The 19,771-nt window shown below is 39.0% G+C and overlaps 1 protein-coding gene across 11 annotated transcripts in view; it reads left to right on the top strand.

The window, feature by feature from the left end:
- The window catches only part of NR2C2 (nuclear receptor subfamily 2 group C member 2), a 39,208-nt gene continuing 19,437 nt past the window's right edge, over nucleotides 1-19,771 (top strand). For 2 of the 11 annotated variants that reach the window (XM_027905872.1, XM_027905863.1), the window contains exons 1-9: nucleotides 1,319-1,945; nucleotides 3,181-3,264; nucleotides 10,465-10,575; nucleotides 11,442-11,642; nucleotides 12,749-12,851; nucleotides 13,873-14,052; nucleotides 16,142-16,289; nucleotides 17,891-17,984; nucleotides 18,403-18,536. In XM_027905872.1, coding sequence (XP_027761673.1) covers nucleotides 3,205-3,264; nucleotides 10,465-10,575; nucleotides 11,442-11,642; nucleotides 12,749-12,851; nucleotides 13,873-14,052; nucleotides 16,142-16,289; nucleotides 17,891-17,984; nucleotides 18,403-18,536 — 1,031 coding nt within the window. In that variant the 5' untranslated portion in view covers nucleotides 1,319-1,945; nucleotides 3,181-3,204. Of the gene's footprint in view, nucleotides 343-595; nucleotides 678-1,313; nucleotides 1,946-3,180; nucleotides 3,265-4,485; nucleotides 4,586-7,817; nucleotides 7,955-10,464; nucleotides 10,576-11,441; nucleotides 11,643-12,748; nucleotides 12,852-13,872; nucleotides 14,053-16,141; nucleotides 16,290-17,890; nucleotides 17,985-18,402; nucleotides 18,537-19,771 lie in introns of those variants that run through there. The other 9 variants (XM_027905866.1, XM_027905868.1, XM_027905867.1 and 6 more) reach the window with 9 other exon arrangements.

Raw genomic sequence — 19,771 nt, 5'->3', positions numbered from 1 at the left:
GAGCGGTGCGGGGCTCGGGCGGCTCAGGTAGCCCGGTAGCCCCTCCCCGCCGCCGGCCCCGCCCCGCGGGGGATGGAGGGGCCGCGGCAGGGCGGGCACTGGAAGAGGAAGCGGGGACGCGCTCGCGGGCGGCGGCGGTGGGGTCACGAACTCTGACCTGTCACAGGGCACGGCACACACAACAAAACACCCCCGGCCCAACATAGTCCCGGCTCCCTCCCCTCCGCGGGCCCCACAGCCCCTCGCCGCCCCCGCGGGGGGAGGGAGGGCCGCTGCTGGGCACCGCCACAGCACCGACCCGCCCGGGTCACCGCCACTGCACCTTTGGCGCCCATTCCTGAGGTAAAAACCCTTTTTTAAAATTGAGACAGCCCGGGTGGGTTTGTTGTGTGGGGGCCAGGACGAGGGAGGGGGCGCAGGGAGGCGGCAGCGGGCCCTGCTCGGGACACCCCAGTGAGGGGAGAGGAGGGGTGACGGTGGGTTTAGGGGAAGGGGATTGCACAGCTCCGGTATTTGGCTGGTAAGCGAGCGCCAGCTGTGCTCTGGGCTAGCCTGCAGCTCCTGGAGAGAGAGGAGAGGAAAGGACCATTGCGGCGTGCTGGGTCGATCGGCAGTCCCGTGGCGGAGCCGCTGTGCTGCATTGTGGGCCGACTGATGTCGGAGCCGGTCCGGTCGCGGTGAGCGCAGTCTGCTGTCCGGGGGGGGGGAGCAGGGGCGATGGTCGCGGCGATGATCGCGGGACACGAACACAGAGAGAGAGAAGATGGAGTCTGAGCGGGCGGAGGCGGCGGCTTGAACCCGACCCTTTTACCTTTGCCACCGGGAGGGCGGAGGGGAGGGGGCGGTGGGTACTTTGCATACGGGGCTGAGACCGCCGCCATCTTACCGGCTGCTTCCTCATTGCCATGCTCAGGCCTCCCATAGCCTGACACAAAGCTATACCGGAGGGGAGGGGAAGGGGCTTAATGGCGGCGGCAGCAGCCCCGCCTGGGCCCTGGCGGGAGGCCAGCACCGCCATCTTGTGCTCAGTGCGTCCCCGGGGGGTTCTTCTTGCGATCGGGGGGTGGCGCCGCCGCCGCCATTACAGGCGGGTCGCTGGGCCAATGGGCGCCGCTCAGGGTAGCACTGCGCTTGCCATGAGGTCATTCGGGGGGCGGGGCTGACGTTGCGCGGGGCGGGAGCTGGACACGGCCCTGCTGCCGCGGGCGACGCGCGCGCAGCCAATGGGGGCCTGGGGGCTGGCCCCGCCCTGCCCGCGGGTTCGGCGTGCCCGGGCCGGGGCTGCGCGCTGTGTCCCGGCCGCCACAACAGCGGACCGGAGCCTGCCAGCACAGCCACACCCGCGCCACGCTTGTCCCGCCGGGGTAGCCGAGTCGATCTCACAGTGTGAAGAACTTCGTTTCCTTAAAGGAGCAAATAATCAATAATTCTGAATTCGGCTTTTTGCCGTGTCGTCCTGTTTGGGCCGTACCCGTAGAATATCTCAAATGGAGTTTCTGACTTGTTTCTGAGGTTTCAGTGCACCTTAGGGAGAGATTAATGGGTTTACACCGTGTTCTGGACAGCAGTGCCTCAGCACGTACTGAGCTGGCTGCCACACTACTATATTGAAAATAATTTCCTGGTGCTCCATGTGCCTCCTTGCAGATTTTAAGTTGCACTTCTTGTTGGTTTGTTAGGGGGATTTTTTTTTTCGTTGTTGCTTTACAAACTGCTGCTCAAGGCTTTTACTGAGAAGCTGATTTTGCGTTCTGGGAGTCAACACCATTAAGAAGCTTGGTATGGTTGTGTACGGTCTCTTGGCTTCAATTGAATCAGCTTAATAGCCTCAGCTTGAGGCTGTTTTGGAAGGGTCAAAAGTACAAAAAGCCCTAGTGTATAACACCACCACCAACAAATCTATCAGAGCCACGCGGCAGCAAAGACATCTTTGTGTCTCAGAAAGGTACTTTTATGAACAAAATATATCATCTGCAGGGCTTCTTTCATCTTAAAGCACTGAGAAAATAACGTTACAACCATGTGGTTATCATTCTTGCTGAATATAAAACAATTTAAGATAAAACACTGAAAAGGAGTTACTGAACAACTGAGAAACCCTTCACAAGCTGGGTTTGGTGGAAAGGGTTCCGAATCTTAATGTGTAAGTTGAACACTTGAATAAAACATGACAAGCTGTAGGAAAAATTAGCATAAATAGTTTCCATAGGGAAACGCGTTTTTCTGTTACGTGTTTTGCTATTGTTTGCAGTATTTTAAAATTTTATATTAAATAGTTTGGAGATAGAAAAAAAACATCAAATGGGCCAGCATTCAGGAATGCCTTTTCATTACCTACACCTGGGTCAGAATCTGAAGTCTGGCCCTATAATGAGCAAGTCACAATTAAAAACTGAATTAATTAATTGGAAATCTTAAAATGCAGCCCTAATAATTATAATTAAAAATATATTGGAAGTGCTTTTTCTTGTTTCTTTATCTTTGATTGACTTGTCTTTTTTTTTAACCCCAAAGACTGTAAAATTCAGTGTGCAGTCACTCAGAATAGGATAAAATGATTCTGCAGTATTTTCTTCTCAAAGTGATAATATTATCACATTATAATTAAAAAAAGTTTAGATAATTGAAAATACGTTTTAGATGGGACAGTTTATTTCCCTTATTGTGCAAGATTACTCTAAGAATATAAATGTACGTGTCAGTTTATGCAAAACAGCATTCTTAGCTTGCTGTCCTGTGTTCAGTGCAGGGTGTAGAAACCGTTTAACTGTAAGGTTTATCCTTCTTGAGATGAGGAAAGTGCCTTAGAGATCTATGAATTCCACAAACTGCATCAGTAGTTGACACTCAAATTAGTCCTTTCTCATTTATGAAATTACCATATCTTCTTTACAACCTAAATAATATAGTGGAATTAGTATTTTAGAGGCTTCATAGAGTAAGGGAATAACTCTGAGCCTCAGGTGTTTGAACGGCACGGTTCCAGTGTGCATGTCCTATATTCGTATGTGTGCGCATGTATGTAGTCGCGCACACGCATCCATGGCATCTTGGCTTATTTGCCATGTAGATCAAGCAGAACTGTAAGTTACTAAAAAGTCATCTCAGAGCTTTCTTTAATAATGAGAAAAATCCCTGACTTTTGTGCCTGATGGAAGTTGCTGGCGTCTTTCCAAACAGGTTCTCTAATGATCTTGTTTCACCATGGCAACCAGTATGGAGGTGCTGGCTCAGCAGGTAGTGGAGACTCAGCAGGTGGCTGAGGTGAGTGACAGATAATATCACAACAGTTGGTATATGAGATTTTGAAATTAAAAACTTATCAGGGAGTTCCTGCTGTTCACAATTAAGTATCATAAATGGAACAGAAAATCTTTATAGAGCAGTATTGCTTTATGCTTGAGGACAAATACGAAACTAGTGCCACCAATATGTGTTTTGTTCACATCATTGTGGTGGCTCCCATATTAGGGGTGCAAGTAGGAAATTCAGCATGAACTATAGAGAAACTTAGCTGTATCGTGAATTGTTAAAAAGACTAATACAGCAAAATTTCTCATCATGTGATCATTAGATTGACTGTTTTGGACATGAAAGTTTTCTGCTTCTCATTTGAGTTGTAATCTGAATCCACCACAGTGTTTGAAGTTGCCTGTTTTACTTATGCACTGTATTCAATCTACAGTAGGGTGATTAATTTAAATCAGGTTTTATATTTTCTGCCTACACATGTAAGAAAAAAGAGCATGAAATCCACTTAAAGTGATACTAGGTGATGTCTTGATGTATATTCACTGAAGCTTGGATGCTCAACAGCTAAAATGTTTAAATCAACTAATAAACACAAACTGTAAGTGTTCACAGCCACAGAAAATAACCTATCTCCTTCACCATGCAGACTTCATTAAAAAAATAAACTAGATCATTTGTTTGATTAAAATTGTTTTGTTTAATATCCTTCAAATACTGTGATTTTTCATATGATTACATAATTAAGGGATTTAATATATAACAAAGTGCAAGTGGGCTGAGAGATTTCTCTAGATAAGGCCACTTTTCAGACAGTAGTTCAGAGTTTTCTTTCATCTATTGTAGTATTGTATTGTTTTTCATCTATTGTGCTATTACACCAGGATATTAAAAAATATTTTTAGTTCAGGAGAAACCCTATATCCGATATAAATACAAGTTTGATTCTGTTTTCAGAAGTGGATTCAAGATTCCATAATTAGAACTTTTTTTTTTTTTTATATTAAATTTGGCTCTTTTTCACACTGAAAACCAACAAGAGATTTATCACTCTAGTTTTCTGTACCAAGTATCAGTTTGACAAGCTGCGTTTTTAAAAAATACTTCCAAACGTACTTGGAAATAGAAATCTGTAATGGAAATACTGGCAAACCTTATCTTATTTTGGTAGAACTTGGGTGCTATAATAACATCTCAAACACATAAAATATGTGACATTTGTAATTCCTCGTGCAGGAAATGCACCGTGGTAACATAGTGTGATGGTTGTATCTTGCCACTGGAGAGATCGCTCCATCTCAAGAGTGTATGAAGCTCTGTGATTTCTTCCTGGCCGGTGGGTAAATAGAGGGCTTCGTCTCTTTACAGCATTCAGCTCCTCCTTAAATTATATGCCTGTCCACTACGTAACACCATGAAAACTTTGTTCACGGAAAAACAGTTGAGAGCAGCGTTATCTCATTAAGAATTCATTAACACGATAACCATGTAAATGTTGAAGCTTTTTTTATGAATGGCTGGCTGTCTGCTATTTATTTTGTCCCATCAGATACAGGTTTTAAAACGGGTAAATACATCACTAGTTTTCTTGATATGTGCTAAAATTCTATATTGTACTTACTGTTCCTTTAGAGTCAAACCTGGCACTGGCCTTAAAAAATGAGAGGTTTTCAGAATACCCTATTTTTCATTGATGAAAATCAAATGGAAGAAGAGGGTCATTGATCGTGCACTGAATTTCAAGTTATGAGCTAAGAGGCTAGTAGCAAAGAGGATAACCCAATGCAAATATTTACAAGCTGCATCTGCATAATTTTTGCCACATAACTGCCACAAACATAGTACCTGTGTTTATTGAGAACTGTGATATCAAGCACCAAATCAGACTGTCCTGCAAGTAGGCTCTATGTTGTTTCACTTTCTTGAGCAATATTTAATCAGATTTGTTTTCAATGAAACTGAATGTGTCACAGAAGTTGCTGAGAGCGCTCCAGTGCATGTATTTTTGAATTTTATTTTTAGGACTTTTTAAAATTGTCCTTGTGATTGTTTCAAAGTCTTACAATGCTGTTGCTTGCTTCTGCTTTATATCAGTGTTGTTTGCTGAATTTTTGCAACTGTGTATTTCTGTGGACATTTGGAAGAATTTCTTTACAGAAAGGGCTGTTAAAATAGAAATACAAAACTGTGTATTTCTGAACAGGCTGGGGGTGAGTAGTGTCTGCAGTTGCCTTTACTTATATTTCATGAGACTGGAGAACAGAGAGCAGCTAGGGGATTCGGAGGGAATTTCAGCAATTTCTCCTCATCTTGAACAGCTTTTGAAAGCAGGAAAAGTATTTTAGCCTTAATGCAAGAATAAGTAATGTTGCTTTTCTTAAGGATTTGTTTAGTACTGTGCAGTATGTCAGTGACTTGGGTTCAGTCCCACGACTGACTTAGATTTGACCTGAATATTGTTTAAGAAAAATGTATTTAGTTTTGAAGTGGAGATGCACTCCCTGTGTAGTACCTTAGATTTTAATGCAAATCTTTTAAATGGAGCTGTCACCGTGGGGAGGAATAAGGACTGTTTCCTCTTTTCAACAACAGCTCTGATGTGATCAGGAAGAATTTTTAGTAGTTGCTAAAACTGTCCATGCTGGCTCCATGACAGCCACAAGCTGTTCCCAGTGCATCTTTTTTCCCTGTCAGAGGCTATAGAGTCACAGAAGGTGACTAGTGAGCCCCGTGCTTCCTGGATCTTGTTAATGGCAGTTGCATTGTTGGAGAATTTTCATTTGCTTTCAGTTCCCTCAGTGTCCTGATAAGAACCTATCAAAATACTGAACTTTTTTGAACGAGTGTTTTGCCAGGGAACTCAAAAATTACTGGCTATCTTGGTCACATAAAGTATTTTCTTGATCCTCTTTGAGATATCTCTGACATGTTACATCAGTAAGTAGTTCAGCAATTCAGATTTAGATCCAGATGAAGCACAGTGTGCTGGAAGAGGAGAGTAGAAACACTGTTGTTCTGATGGGATAAGGTTTTGCTTTGGTTTAAAAATTGATAAAGTGTAAAATAAGACAACTTTGATTTAATATTTTATTACTGTCTTTTGACCATTTTCTCATTTCTGGATGAATTTTCAAGGTGGAGTTTTAATGCAAAGTCTTCTCAAACAATTTTTAGTTCAAATACAACTTTTCTCAATTTACTGTTAACTGTAAAAGACCTGGACATACCATCAGCCCAATTATCTCCCAGAAAGTGCATTTGGGAGTAAGGAGCTCCTCCCTGGCTTAGGGAGTTTGGCAGCCTCTGAATTCAAGACTGTTACCAGAAGTGGCAGAGCAACTGGTATAATAAAGAAGTTAACTAGGAAAAATACCTATAGAAAAATAAGTCTTTCTGAATTGATTTGAGATGCAGGTATAAAACCTGATACCATCTTTTTCATTGAAATTTTTTAGCTGTTTCATGGGTGCAGTTAAAAATAGTTGGTCTGTGTTTGCTTAACTGTGCCTTACTTTATTAATATCATAGAAAAAAAAAAGTAGAGAATAAAAACTTAGTATCTCTGAAACTGATTTACACTTAGTGAGAACAGACCAGTGTATTCAAGCAGTACAATTACTTTGGCTTTTACTGGAGTAAATGTAGGAAATGTTTTTCTACTTGTTAGAGAAGATTAGAGGCTTTAAAATTTCCTTCCCAATGTGGCCAGTTTATTATTCCTTCAATTTATTGCTCACATAGTCCTTTCATAATCAGTGTGTGTAGGGGGGAATAAACTACAGAAAGTGTTGAAAATTTAGTTAGTAAGTACAGAAATGTAGTATATGTATACCTATGTTCATACACACATATAGATGTATGTATATGTGATGGTCAAATCAGTAAATTAGTATGCAAATGACTATATGGCCATGAAGAAACCTTATTTATTTCAAATTACATAATGAAATGTCTAGAGAAGCTTAGCTTCAAGCTACCAATTTTATATATGCATATATGTTTTATGTTTTATATATACCTTATATATACCTTTAATATCTATAATATTTTATATTTATATTTCATATATACCTATTTATTGGGAACTTAATATGATTCCAACTAAAGTGTAGAAACTGCAAAAAATTAGGAAAAATAAGGTAACCGTGCAATTATATATATATGTTAATAAAGAAACAGAAGAAGCCAAATTTAATTTTGCTAGTCTTCAAAATGCATCTAATTGCCAAATACTTGGTTTTAATTTAATGATAAAAAAGGTAGATACATAAATTTTTAAATGTATTTTTATATTTCTTAAACTTTGTTCTGATCTTCTGTGTCATTTAAGGCAAATCACTATTAATTTATATAGACTTCAGCATATGAAATTATTGCTGGTGATACTTTTCTACAATTGAAGGTGAAGAACTGTAAAACAGTTTTAAAAGATATTATTGTTCTAATTTAGATCTTCTAAAGAGCGTGTAGCTTAGTTAATAATTTGGCATGGAAGACAAGAAGATCATTGATTAAATGTGTTCTCTAAGAGTCTTGATTTTGTCAGTTTTGGTTTTTTTCTTGCCTAGGTATCTTATTTTCTGCAGCTGAATGCTTTGAATCATCCAATAATTAGAAGATTCTGCTATTTGTACATCTTTCCTGTGCATTTTCCTCATTTAACGTGCAACTTTTGTGACCTGTGTAGTAAAGATAAATAGAGATGGTATGTTCGAGTTAGGTTATACTTTTATGCTGTATCAGACTGCTTATGGTACAGTCTATAGGGGGAGTAGAAGGGTATGTTTTCATTAAGTGCTGTGTATTTTAACACCTCTGCTTTCCCAGAGAGACTTCAGTACAGGTTCCTTGATGTCCAAACTGTTTCTTCTTTTTTTACATCAAAAATGAATTTTTCTGTATATTAAAAAAAGATTTTTCAAAGCAAACTTAAATGGACACTACCCTGTTGTCCAGCTGTATAGATTTTGATAAACAAATCATTCCAAGATTGTTTAGTAGAGGATTCCTGATTTTTGGCACATTACTGCAGATCCCAGAATCACAGAATGGTTTGGTTTGGATGAGACCTTCAAGATCGTCTAGTCCAACTCTGTGCCATGGGATACCTTCCACTATCCCAGGTTGCTCCAAGCCCCATCCAGCCTGGCCTTGGACAATGCCAGGGATGGGACACCCACAGCTTCTCTGGGCAACCTGTGCCAGGGCCTCACCACCCTCACAGGGAACAATTTCTTCCTAATATCCAACCTAAATCTATCCTCTTTCAGCTTAAAACGTATTCTCTTCTGTCCTGTCACTCCAGGCCTTTGTCCAAAGTCCCTCTCTAGCTGTCTTGGAGCCCCTCTAGGCATTAGAAGGGGCTCTAAGATCTCCCTGGAGCCTTCTCTTCTCCAGGCTGAACAACCTCAAGTCTTTCAGCCTCTGTAGCAGAGGTGCTCCAGTCCTCTGAGCAGCTTCATTGCCTTGTCTGGACTCACTCCAGTGGGTCCAAGTCCTCCTTATGCTGGGTGCCCCAGAGCTGGATGCAGTATTCCAGGTGGGGTCTCAGAGAGATGGTATCACCTCGATTGACCCACCAGCTACACTGCTTTTGAAGCAGCCCAGGATGCGGTTGCCTTTCTGGTGTGTGAGTGCGCATTGCTGAGACATATTGAATGTGTTGTTCACCAACACCCCAAAGTTCTTCTCCTCAGGGCTGCTCTCAATCCATTCTCAGGAATGAGAATTCTCAGGCCCAGCCTGTACTTGTGCTTGGGATTGATCTGACCCAGGTGCAACCCTTGTTGAACTTCATGAGGTTTGCATCAGCTCAGCACTCAGGCCTGTCGAGGTCCTTCTGAATGATATCTCTTCTCTCCAGCATGTCAACCGCACCAAACAGTTTGGTATTGTCAGCAAGCTGGGTAAGCATGTGTTGCTGACAAATGTTAAAATGTTGAGTCCCAATACCGACCAGGAATGCCATTTATCACTGGTCTCCACTTGGAGATCGAGCTGCTGACCACAACTCTTGAAGTGTGACCATCCAGCCGATTCCTTAATCACCATGTGAGCCCTCTGTTAAATCCATGTCTCTCCACATTAGAGACAAGAATGTCATGTGGGACAGTGTCAGATGCTTTGCACAATTCCAGGTAGATAAGGTCAGTCACTCTTCCTTTTTCCACCAGTGCTATCATCCCATCGTAGAAGGCCACCAGATTTCTTATGCACAAGTTGCCCTTAGTGAAGCCAGGGTGGCTGTCACTAACCATGGTTTTATTTTCTATGAGCCTTAGCGTAGTTTGCAGGAGGATTTGCTCCATGATCTTGCCAGACATGGAGGTGAGAGTGACTGGCCTGTAGTTCCCCACATCTTCTTTTTTCCCTTCTTAAAAATGGAGGTTACGTCTTTGCTTTTCCACTTGGTGGAAACTTTGCTGGACTGCCATGACTTATCAAATATGAGTAGTACCTTAGCCACTTCATTCACCAGTTCCCTCAGGACCCACAGGTGCATCTCATCAGGACCCATGGCACCTTCAGGTTCCTCAAATAGTCTCCAACTGGTCTCCTACAGTGTGTGGTTCTTCAATCTCCCAATCCTTGTCTTTGCCTTCTGCAACTTGGACAATGTGGCTGGAGCACCTTCTGGTAAAGACTGAGGAAAAAAAGTGAACGAGTAGCTCAGCCTTTTCCAAGTCTCCTGTTTCCTTTTGGAGACATCCCTCGTTTTCCCTAGTACATGGCCAATGACATCTGTTTTCTGTAAACAGAATATGACAGCCAATGTTATCTTGCATGTTTAATTCAACATTTAACAGTTCTGCTCTGAAAACAGCTATGCAAGGCATCTTTGTCAACCTTTTTCTAGGTATTCAGAGCTAGATTTGCATTATAGTTTGAGGCTCTAGAAAGATATGGAATAGAACAAGAAACACTAGAATTCAGTAGTAGTGCCAAATTGAATTTCTGTCACAATAAAATACCTCAGTAGTATTAAAAGGGGAAATACTTAACATTTTACATTATTTGTATACAATGTACTTTTTTCCAAAAAAACAATATTCTGATAATTCATTGAAAACAAATCCAAGTTCATTTAATGATTGTAACCTTTCCAATAAATTTAGATACCATGCTGTAGGGCCATCTGATCTTTAATAAATATATGTCTTTTTAAAAGTGTTCAATACCTTTACAGTAGATTAAAATTCTGTGTATTATTTACAGGTGCAGACTGTTCAGACTTCGCTATCTGAATCTCCAGTGATGACCAGCCCTTCCCAGCGTATCCAGATAATTTCCACAGACGCCTCTGTAGCTTCACAACAACGCATTCAGGTAAAAATCCATTACTTAGCTATTACATTTTCTCCTTTTTTTTCCTCCTCCCACGTAGAGTTATACAAAAGCATGCTAAAGTCTATGGAATACTTCCTTAAATTTTGTGTGAACAGTTCATTTTTAGTGCAAACTAAAATTCTTTTTCCCCCTCAGCATGTGTGTGGTGATGACTAGCTGGCTGTATATAATAGTTACGTTGATGATGTAGTTAGTGAGGAGTATTAACAGAGATTAAACCCAGACAACATGGACAAATCTCCTGAGCCCTAGCCAAAGCAAATGGGCAGACATTGGCAACAAAACACCTGAGGTCATCTCCAAGGGCATGCCTCCTCCCTCTCATTTATGAGCCAGTGGGAGAATAATCTATTTAACATGAAGTTAGCCTTTGAGAATGCTGCAGAGTTGTTACTGGTACATAATATAAAGATGCCATTAATGTATCAGAATATATGCAGTGGCAAATGAGATAGGACTTGTTAAGTATTAATATTAAGTAATAATAATTAATAACATGAAATACTGGTGAATGTTGGTATGGTTACCCTACCAGGCAAAATAGAGATTATGGTATCAGACAACTGTATCATAAATAGAAACTTTCCACCATAAGAGAATCTTGGGAATCGGCACATGATACAATAAGGCTGCCTAATTCCACCTTTTGTTGATAATTTTAAGGAGTAGCATCATAGATAAAATATGTAGGTAAATGTTGTTAATGACCGGAGAACACCTCCTTGGTGCCATCTATAAAGAAAAATCAGAGAGAGCTTCTTTGTAATTTTTCATGGATATAATTCTGAGACAGAATGAAAGGTAAAGTTTACTCCAATCATGAATTTCTTTATTGTGTGTTACAGATTGTGACAGATCAGCAAACAGGTCAGAAAATTCAAATAGTGACAGCAGTGGATTCCGCCGTGTCTCCAAAGCAACAGTTTATTTTAGCCAGTCCAGATGGAACTGGTACCGGAAAGGTGATACTGGCAGCACCTGAGGCATCTAATGCCAAACAGCTTATCTTTACCACCACGGACAACATTGTGCCAGGCAGAATTCAGGTAAATACAGTAATTGAGATTCTTGATTTCTCCATTTTTTTAAGTCTGCATTTGCTTTAAGACCAATTGCAGTAGTTTTATAAAGATGTCATGACATGGATTAAAACTGTATTAATTGCAGGCTTCGTTATACAATCATAAATTCTTCTGTTTTCACATTCCTCATTACACTCATCACCCCTCATTGGCTGTTCTAATTCAAGTTCCAAAGACATAAGCAAATACTTCAGACAGTGCTTGTGAGAAGTGCCAGGGTTTCTTAGTCTGTTCAATAATCACAGATATACAGAGATACAACTCAGCTGAGCAAACTTACTTGAGTTCATACTTTTACGTTCAGTATCAAGACATTGTAATAACAGCTATTTAGAGCAGAAGCTATCCTCTGCTATACTTTATTGTGGGTTTTGAGCGTGATCTAGGCCAACAGGAACTTTGCAAAGCCAACTATATAAACAATAATCTACCCCAGTGAAATTTGAGATTTCCTCCTAGCAGTCTTAAAAAGAGAGAGAGAGAGATGTGGTCTCTATTGTACTGTTACAATAGAGAATATTTTACAGCAGGAAGAATTATTTATACATAAATATTTTTAAAATTGTAGTAACGGTCTTTTAAATTTTATTTTACTATGCTAAACATTCTTAAGTGGAATGTTTGGAACAGAAGTTTTGGAATCAAAGGCCTTTGGAAGCTAAACTGTTTCTATAATAGATCTCAGCTTCAGGCTATCCCCTTTGAGCAACATACCTCTATTAACTAGACAAGGGATACATGGAAACAGCATCTGAAAGCCAACCATCTTTGGCTAAAATACAGCAGCTGTTTGATAGCAATTGCAAGAAGGAAAAAATACTGTTGCACAAGTGAGAAAACTCATTTGTACTCAACAAAGCTACCAGTTTTATTTGGAATTTGTTTTGATATGACCATTTCAACAGTCTCAGCATTGACAGTAAAAACTCCCATTAAATTGCATTTTATGCTACATATGTCATTCTAAAATGTAGTCATCTCAGCTGATACACCAATCTTGTTCTGTAGGCAAAGCTCCTTACTTTCATGTCTGGCTAATTATGTGTTTTTGTTCTGGAATTTTGCTTCAGATAGTGACAGACTCTGCTTCAGTGGAACGTTTGCTGGGAAAAACTGATGTTCAGCGGCCCCAGGTAGTAGAATATTGTGTAGTCTGTGGCGATAAAGCATCAGGTAAGGAAGCATAGAAAGTAATATTGAAGAAAATTGCTAGAAAGGATGGCTGGGATGAAGAGATAATTTTTTGTGTGTTTTAACTGATTTTAGTCATGCTGATGGCAAAAGCAGTTGCGTGTTTAAATGGAGAAAGATAACATACTTTGTATTTATACACACAAAATAGTTAAGCTGTGCTTGGAAGAACATTATTCTTTTCCTTCAACTGGAGAGTATGATAAATAATGATTAAATAACTCCTGCTAATGGAAGTACACTCCTTGAAGCATTTAGTCAAGTTCCACACAGTGATGGGCAACCATGAAATAAACTGTCACCTAAAAAAGTCTGGCTACTCCGAGAAAACACTTCTTAGTGCTCTCTAACAAGCTTAATGCTTTCTGGTAGATTTTGTTCTTCTACTGTCACAGAAAAAGGCAAGTAGAGATCACATGAATCCTCGGTGTTTCAGATCCATGCAGTAACAAGGAGTCCTGAGGTAAAATTTCTGTATTAGTTGAGGAAGTGTACTGTGCTTTCATGCTACAGAGAAGACACCCTTCTCTTTGTCTCATTTCCTTTTATTTTTTTAAACATTTATGTAATTAAAACAATACCAGAATTGGTATGTACAGGAAATCTAAATGAAGATTGCATTTCAAATTTTGTTGTAAAATTACTTATATTCTGAAATTACTTGAATTTTTGGAATGCATGTTCTTTAAATACGTCCTATAGTCTTTAACAGCAGGTAGAATTGCATCTGTACTTGTCCAGAACAGGAACTACAACTTTATAAACCACACATTCAGAAATAGGCTTAGCCTTCCTCTCTTTACTCTCTCAGCAAAAAACTCTGACAATAGGTAATAAAGAAACACCCTGTAAGACTTTAATAATGCTTTCATGGTCCAAAATGATTGTACAAATACAAAAGAAATTTGAAGGGTGATTTACAGTGATTTACTTGCTCAAAATAAATATTTCTATGCTAAAATATAAGTAATTTCCATCTGATAACAATATGTATGTTTCCTAGGTCGTCACTATGGTGCTGTCAGTTGTGAAGGATGCAAAGGTTTCTTTAAAAGAAGTGTAAGGAAGAATTTGACCTACAGTTGTCGTAGCAACCAGGACTGTATCATCAATAAACACCATCGGAACCGCTGCCAGTTTTGTAGGCTTAAGAAATGTCTAGAGATGGGCATGAAAATGGAATGTGAGTGTTAAGTACTCAATGTGATACTCTGCCTACCAAATAAAAAATATGTGGGCTACCACCTTTTTGTATGTTCTCTCCATTTTGGTCTATGGTGCTTGAGGGACGCAGAACTTTTGATGGCTAAAGCATCTACAGCACCCTTCTTTCATTGCCATTTTATGTCTGAGGTGCAGTAATGATTTGTTTTGAACTGTGTCTCATACTACTGCAGTCTTTGAGGAGCCCACTTAGAGCCTCGCTCAGAATGCATGTTCAAACACAGTTATGTTTATAATACAAAATACTTTAACACAGTTTGACATAAATCTAGGCCTAATGTTCCACTTCAAAAATCTGCTTTCTGTATGGTTTAATTTTGTGGGTTTTTCAACCAGTGACAAAAAGTAGTTAATGTCCTTTTTTTTGTTTTGTTTTCTGCTTTTTCAATTTTTATGTTAATTTGGTCATTTGTGAGCATGGTGTTATGAGGCATTGTCTAAACTGTCATATATAAAAAATATGCTTTCCTGTTTGTATGCAGTGCCTCGTACATTTCCAGCGCTAGCAGCCAAACACCTCTGTCAGTGTATTTTGTTTTCAGTTTATAGCACCTCTGCCTCTTCAGTTCAGCTCTTCATGAAACTTATCTGGTTGTTTTGTGATGTGATCTAGGCAGGATAAGTTCCAACCAACAAGTTCAAGGGAGGCAAAACTTTAAGCTTGAAATAAAGAGATACTTGTATTTGCACTCTGAAACTCCAAGACGTGTTGTGGTGATTGTTCTGCTTTGCACACGCTGTACTGAATGTTGGAGGAGACATTTGTACAAGAGAAATTGCTGCAGTTCCCAAAACTAACCCTTTCTTATCCCAGTGTGATTACGATATATACTCAACTGACTTTATTGGGTTTTGGGTCAGGTTTCTGATTAATATTTATGTATCTACCAAGCCAACAAAATTGATATATCTACTTTTAAGCTTCTAAATTTTGCTAATGGTAAAAATACTAGCAAAAATAAAATCAGGAACTAAATAACTTGCTGGTTATGAGGATAGAAATGTATCCATGTATTTTAATGTTACAGTCAAAAGGGCTATAGAGGAGGGTTGCATATTTTTGTTTCTCTGTTAATAATGTTAATCTTCCAGAACAATCACTGCTGTATGATAAATTAGTATAATAAAGAGCACAGAAATATTGTGTCCATTTATATTATGCCTTACATTGGCATAATGTTGTGAGAATTAATACAGGACTTAAAAGTTCTTTATATTTTCTTTGTAGTTTATTATTCATTTTAGCATCCTCATTTTTAGGTGAAAAATCAATGCAGTCAAATGTTATGCCCAGTTATGGAAGAGTTTGTAAAGTTCAGTGACTTAGATTTCAGATAACTTTATGTAACATGTTTAATAATAGTACTTTAATATTATAAAGAGACACTTTTTCTTTAAAATTGCAAAGTTACTGCTTCTTACTGTTTCTATTAAAAATTTGCCACACTTGTTCAGCACCTTGGAAACTGAGCTTATTTTCTTTCAATTATCAAGTAGAAATGTTATAAATTATGAAAGGGTTTGTTTCAGAACACTGTTCCCTAATTGGGTGGAATGAATGGATGATATGCAGAGACTGTCAGGGAATTAACCTGCATCTCTCACAGAACTTGCCTGTCTTGACTTTTTCAGGGTTTGTTCTGGATTTGCATTGTTTTGAGTCATCCAGAGTAGGAATGTGGCTAACATTTAGGTATAGCTTTTGTTGTAAAAACCAGATAATTAAACAAATCGAAAACACAACTGGTAAAATACTCCATCTTGCTAAATGCAAAAGAAAAAAAAAAAAAAAAAACAACAACAACAAGATTTGACTCCAGTTCAGCAAAACTTCAAGCAGAAGATCAATCTGTGACCTTCTTAGTTAAAAATACAGATATTCATAGGTATACTAAAATTGGAGCCTGTGTTTCTTCACTCTTTGTATTAAATTTCTAGTTTTGCACTGAGCTGGTGCACTGTCATAACTGTGAGAATTTTACTTTTTTTTTTGTATTTTTCATTTGAGTTATTTCCTTTCAAATTTGAATGTTTCTGTCTTTATGTAGCGGTTCAAAGTGAAAGAAAGCCTTTTGATGTGCAACGTGAAAAACCAACCAACTGTGCAGCTTCTACTGAAAAAATCTATATAAGAAAGGATCTGCGAAGCCCTCTTATAGCAACTCCAACATTTGTGGCAGATAAAGATGGGACACAGTGAGTATCTCAGTTGCACTTGTCTTCTTCCAGGTTATTTGTGTATATTACTTCACAGTCACATATGTATTTTGTTTCCCTGCTAAAGAATTGGACAGAGAAGAGGTCTAACTCATATGTCATCTTTTTCCATTACCAAGCCCAATTTAGGTTCTGCTTTTCATGGAAGTTTTTGTGTCTGAGTGCAAGTGTGTGGTTTTCAGTTCAGAGCTAGCTCTTGTCCAACCAGGGCAGAGCAAAGGCAGGGCAAGTAAATGATATTCAAGCAAAAAGCATCTGGGCTAATTCTGTGATGCATTTGGGTTAGCACTTCTCTGAAATCAGATCTGCTAGTGGCAGACTTTGGCTTCCTTTTCATAAAGACAGTAGTAAAAGAGACTGCAGTGACTGTCGATTCCAATCCCAAGAGATTGGTTTCAATAACAGCGAAACAACAGCAGCTTCCTTTTACTATATGGGAGATGCTCCAAGATGGTTCCTGCTCTCTCAGATGTCTCCAAAGGCTGTGGGTGTGGAAATGCCCATCACTACAGAGGCAAGATTTGTTTCTTTTCTGAATAGAATAAAGAAGAACTCTAGGCTAAACATGATATTTCTAAAACTGTAGTTTACAAATGGTTAAGAACTACCTAAAAAATTGGATCCTGTTATTCAGTTTTCATAGATATATCTATAATTGTTGAATTATATATATATATAGTGTTGAACAAATGACACTTCAGTTAGGAAGATTGGGCTGGAAATTTCTTGAAGAATGGTTTTTCAGTGTTCTCATTTGCAAGTCATATTGTTCAAAAATGCTCACAGACACATTTGCTTCTTTGAGACTTCCTTGTGCTACAGGTCCCTTCCAGACCTATAACCAATATCATAATCATTCAGTACCGCATTCAGTTGTTTATGTAGGATTCAGATTTGCGTAATGCATGATAATTTGCAGCCTGTGCTCATTCACTATAACTTGCTGCAGCCTGAACCTGTGTTGCGTGCATTGGTATTGTATTATGGAGACTTGGAGCATCATATAACTAATAAATAAACTTCTAGGAAAGACTTTCTGCTGTCTCCCTAAATTAGATACAGCAAAGGGAAAGGATGTTTGATCAAAAAGTAGCAGAAGTAAAGGCAGCAGAGATTTTATGCAGACCTTGATTACATGATTGTTTCTAACTGTATTTTGGAATGTAAAATATACTTTTATGACTCTTTTTCTTCAATGCTGTTCATTGTCTAACTTGGAACACACAGTTATGCCTTCCTCCAAAGTGTCGTGTATAACTTGAGAGCTACTAGGTGACTTCTGAGAGCATGAGAAGACAACTTTTCTTAAAGGAGAATAAACCAGAATAGAAAGCAAATGAGAGGATATGTATTTGGGAAGTTGTCATTGCTTTTACAAAGGAAAGGAAAAGATATTCTAGTCTTCCTGTCTTTCAGATTAATTTTTGGAAACTTCTTCAGAAAAACTGAAGTCCTGATGAATAAACTGTGAGCTTCATTAAATTTTTAAAATCTTGTTTTATTCTGTCATAGGTAGTTACACATTCTTCTGATTAATGTACAATACTGTTGACAATCAGATGCCTTATGCTTTTGAACAGGTCAGCAGGTCTTCTTGATCCTGGAATGCTTGTGAACATTCAGCAGCCTTTGATCAGGGATGATGGTACAGTCCTCCTAGCTGCTGACTCCAAGGTATTACTCTTTCAGTTCAGTTCTGAACATACATATTAATTTGCTCAGATTATTTTGGCAATTGTTTTATAGAGACTCAAATAGTTGTTGCTCTTGAGAAGAGGTTGTGGTAAGTCTGAAGAACTTTACAAAGGAAGGTAATAAACTGATTAATAGGAGCATGGTTTCTTTACACAAGCATGTTTCTGCAAAAGGTCAGCCACAGGTAGTTTCCCTTATGATACCTCCTCTGGGACTAGGATTGATAATTACAGTAGGATTTAAAGATCTTTGAAAACCGTTGTTCTTCCTGTAGGCATTCAGGCGGAAGGAAAAGGTACATAAGGGAAAAAAATGCAAAAAGATTAAAAATGGGGAAAATTTATGCATGATACATCAACTATAATTTTGATCTACTAATATTATTCTTCCTTTTTAGGCTGAAACAAGCCAGGGTGCTTTAGGAACTCTAGCAAATGTTGTAACATCTCTTGCTAATCTCAGTGAGTCACTGAATAATGGAGATACTTCTGAAGTTCAGCAAGAAGAGCAATCTGCAAGTGAGATTACCCGGTATGCATTATATTTGCACTTTATTTAGCAATTTGTGTTCTGTATGATGTATCCTTACACTTTCACTGAAGGAATTTGGTGTTGTGACAGCAGACACAGTTCAGATTGTCCCTACTTTGAAACACAAAGCTGATTCTTTAGAAATCAAGTTTGGCTGTTATCCTCTTGTAAAGAACTGTGTCCTGCGTTACAAATACAGCATTCTGAAGGTAGCCCAGGTTTCATTCTCAGAAAAGTAATGAATTACTAGTTTGTGACCTTGAAAGACTGAGAATAGTAACGCTTCAGTGCTGTTTAATTTCATAGGCGTGTTTTATGTAAGGTTCTTCTGTGCAATGTTCAATGCCCCTAGCCCTGCTATTTAGGGGTCTTTATTACTGCAGATTCATTTTTGAGATTTTACTGCCAAAAAACCTGCGAGTAATGTATGTTCAGAAAGAGTTTGAAGTCTTTGTTGTCTTTATTAATGAAAAAAATGTGAAAAGGGAAAGTGAAATATTAAAATTTCCAGCAGAGCTTGAGATTTGCATGGCAGGGGTTTTTTTGTTTGGTGGTTTTTTGGGGGAAAGTGGGGGTTAGGCTGAATTTAGCAGTATAGGAAAATAAGAAAAATACTCGGCCTCAGAGCTGTTCATTGTTTCTCAAAAAGAAGATTTTTAAGAGGAGCTTAACTAAGGCTTTTAAGCCTTTTATTTAAGTGAGTGAATTGACATTTAAAAATACTCGGCACTACAACTTCGACATTGTCAACCTCATACTCTTTCTTTAGAGTAGAAAAAAAAATTCCAAAAAACCGTCCCCGAAACGTCTTGATAAAAATAGTGGCAAAACAGCACTATACTGTAATACTGTCCACTGGTATGAAATTGGAGCAGAAAATTTTTCTTTACATCTAAACTCTGTTATCCTAAGGGAATTCACAGTGCTTTATTTGGGCACTGATCCAGCAACAGTGTGAGTATAAAGATGTCCAGGGACCAGACTCTTTTATGGTACTGTCATAAGGATTCTAAGGCTCTGACTGCACTGTGAGATCAGGAGTGCCTGGCCATATCTCATCTTAAGGGAAAGAAATTCAGGCACTTTGTCTAGAAGAGAACCATATTATTCTCCACTGTTCCAAAAAATTGGACATCAAGAACAGGGATAAGGACAGGGATTCTGTTCTCCAGAGCACATCTGCTTTGTAATCCTCACCTAGTGTGTGAGAAGGTGAGAAAGGGGGGATAGTGAAT

The sequence above is a fragment of the Empidonax traillii genome, unplaced genomic scaffold (assembly GCF_003031625.1).
Source record: "Empidonax traillii isolate 1590-97213 ecotype Southwest subspecies unplaced genomic scaffold, ASM303162v1 scaffold1216:size234177, whole genome shotgun sequence".
NCBI classification, from domain to species: domain Eukaryota; kingdom Metazoa; phylum Chordata; class Aves; order Passeriformes; family Tyrannidae; genus Empidonax; species Empidonax traillii.
Note: the sequence above shows the minus strand (reverse complement) of the source record. Positions and strands in the feature narration are given on the sequence as shown.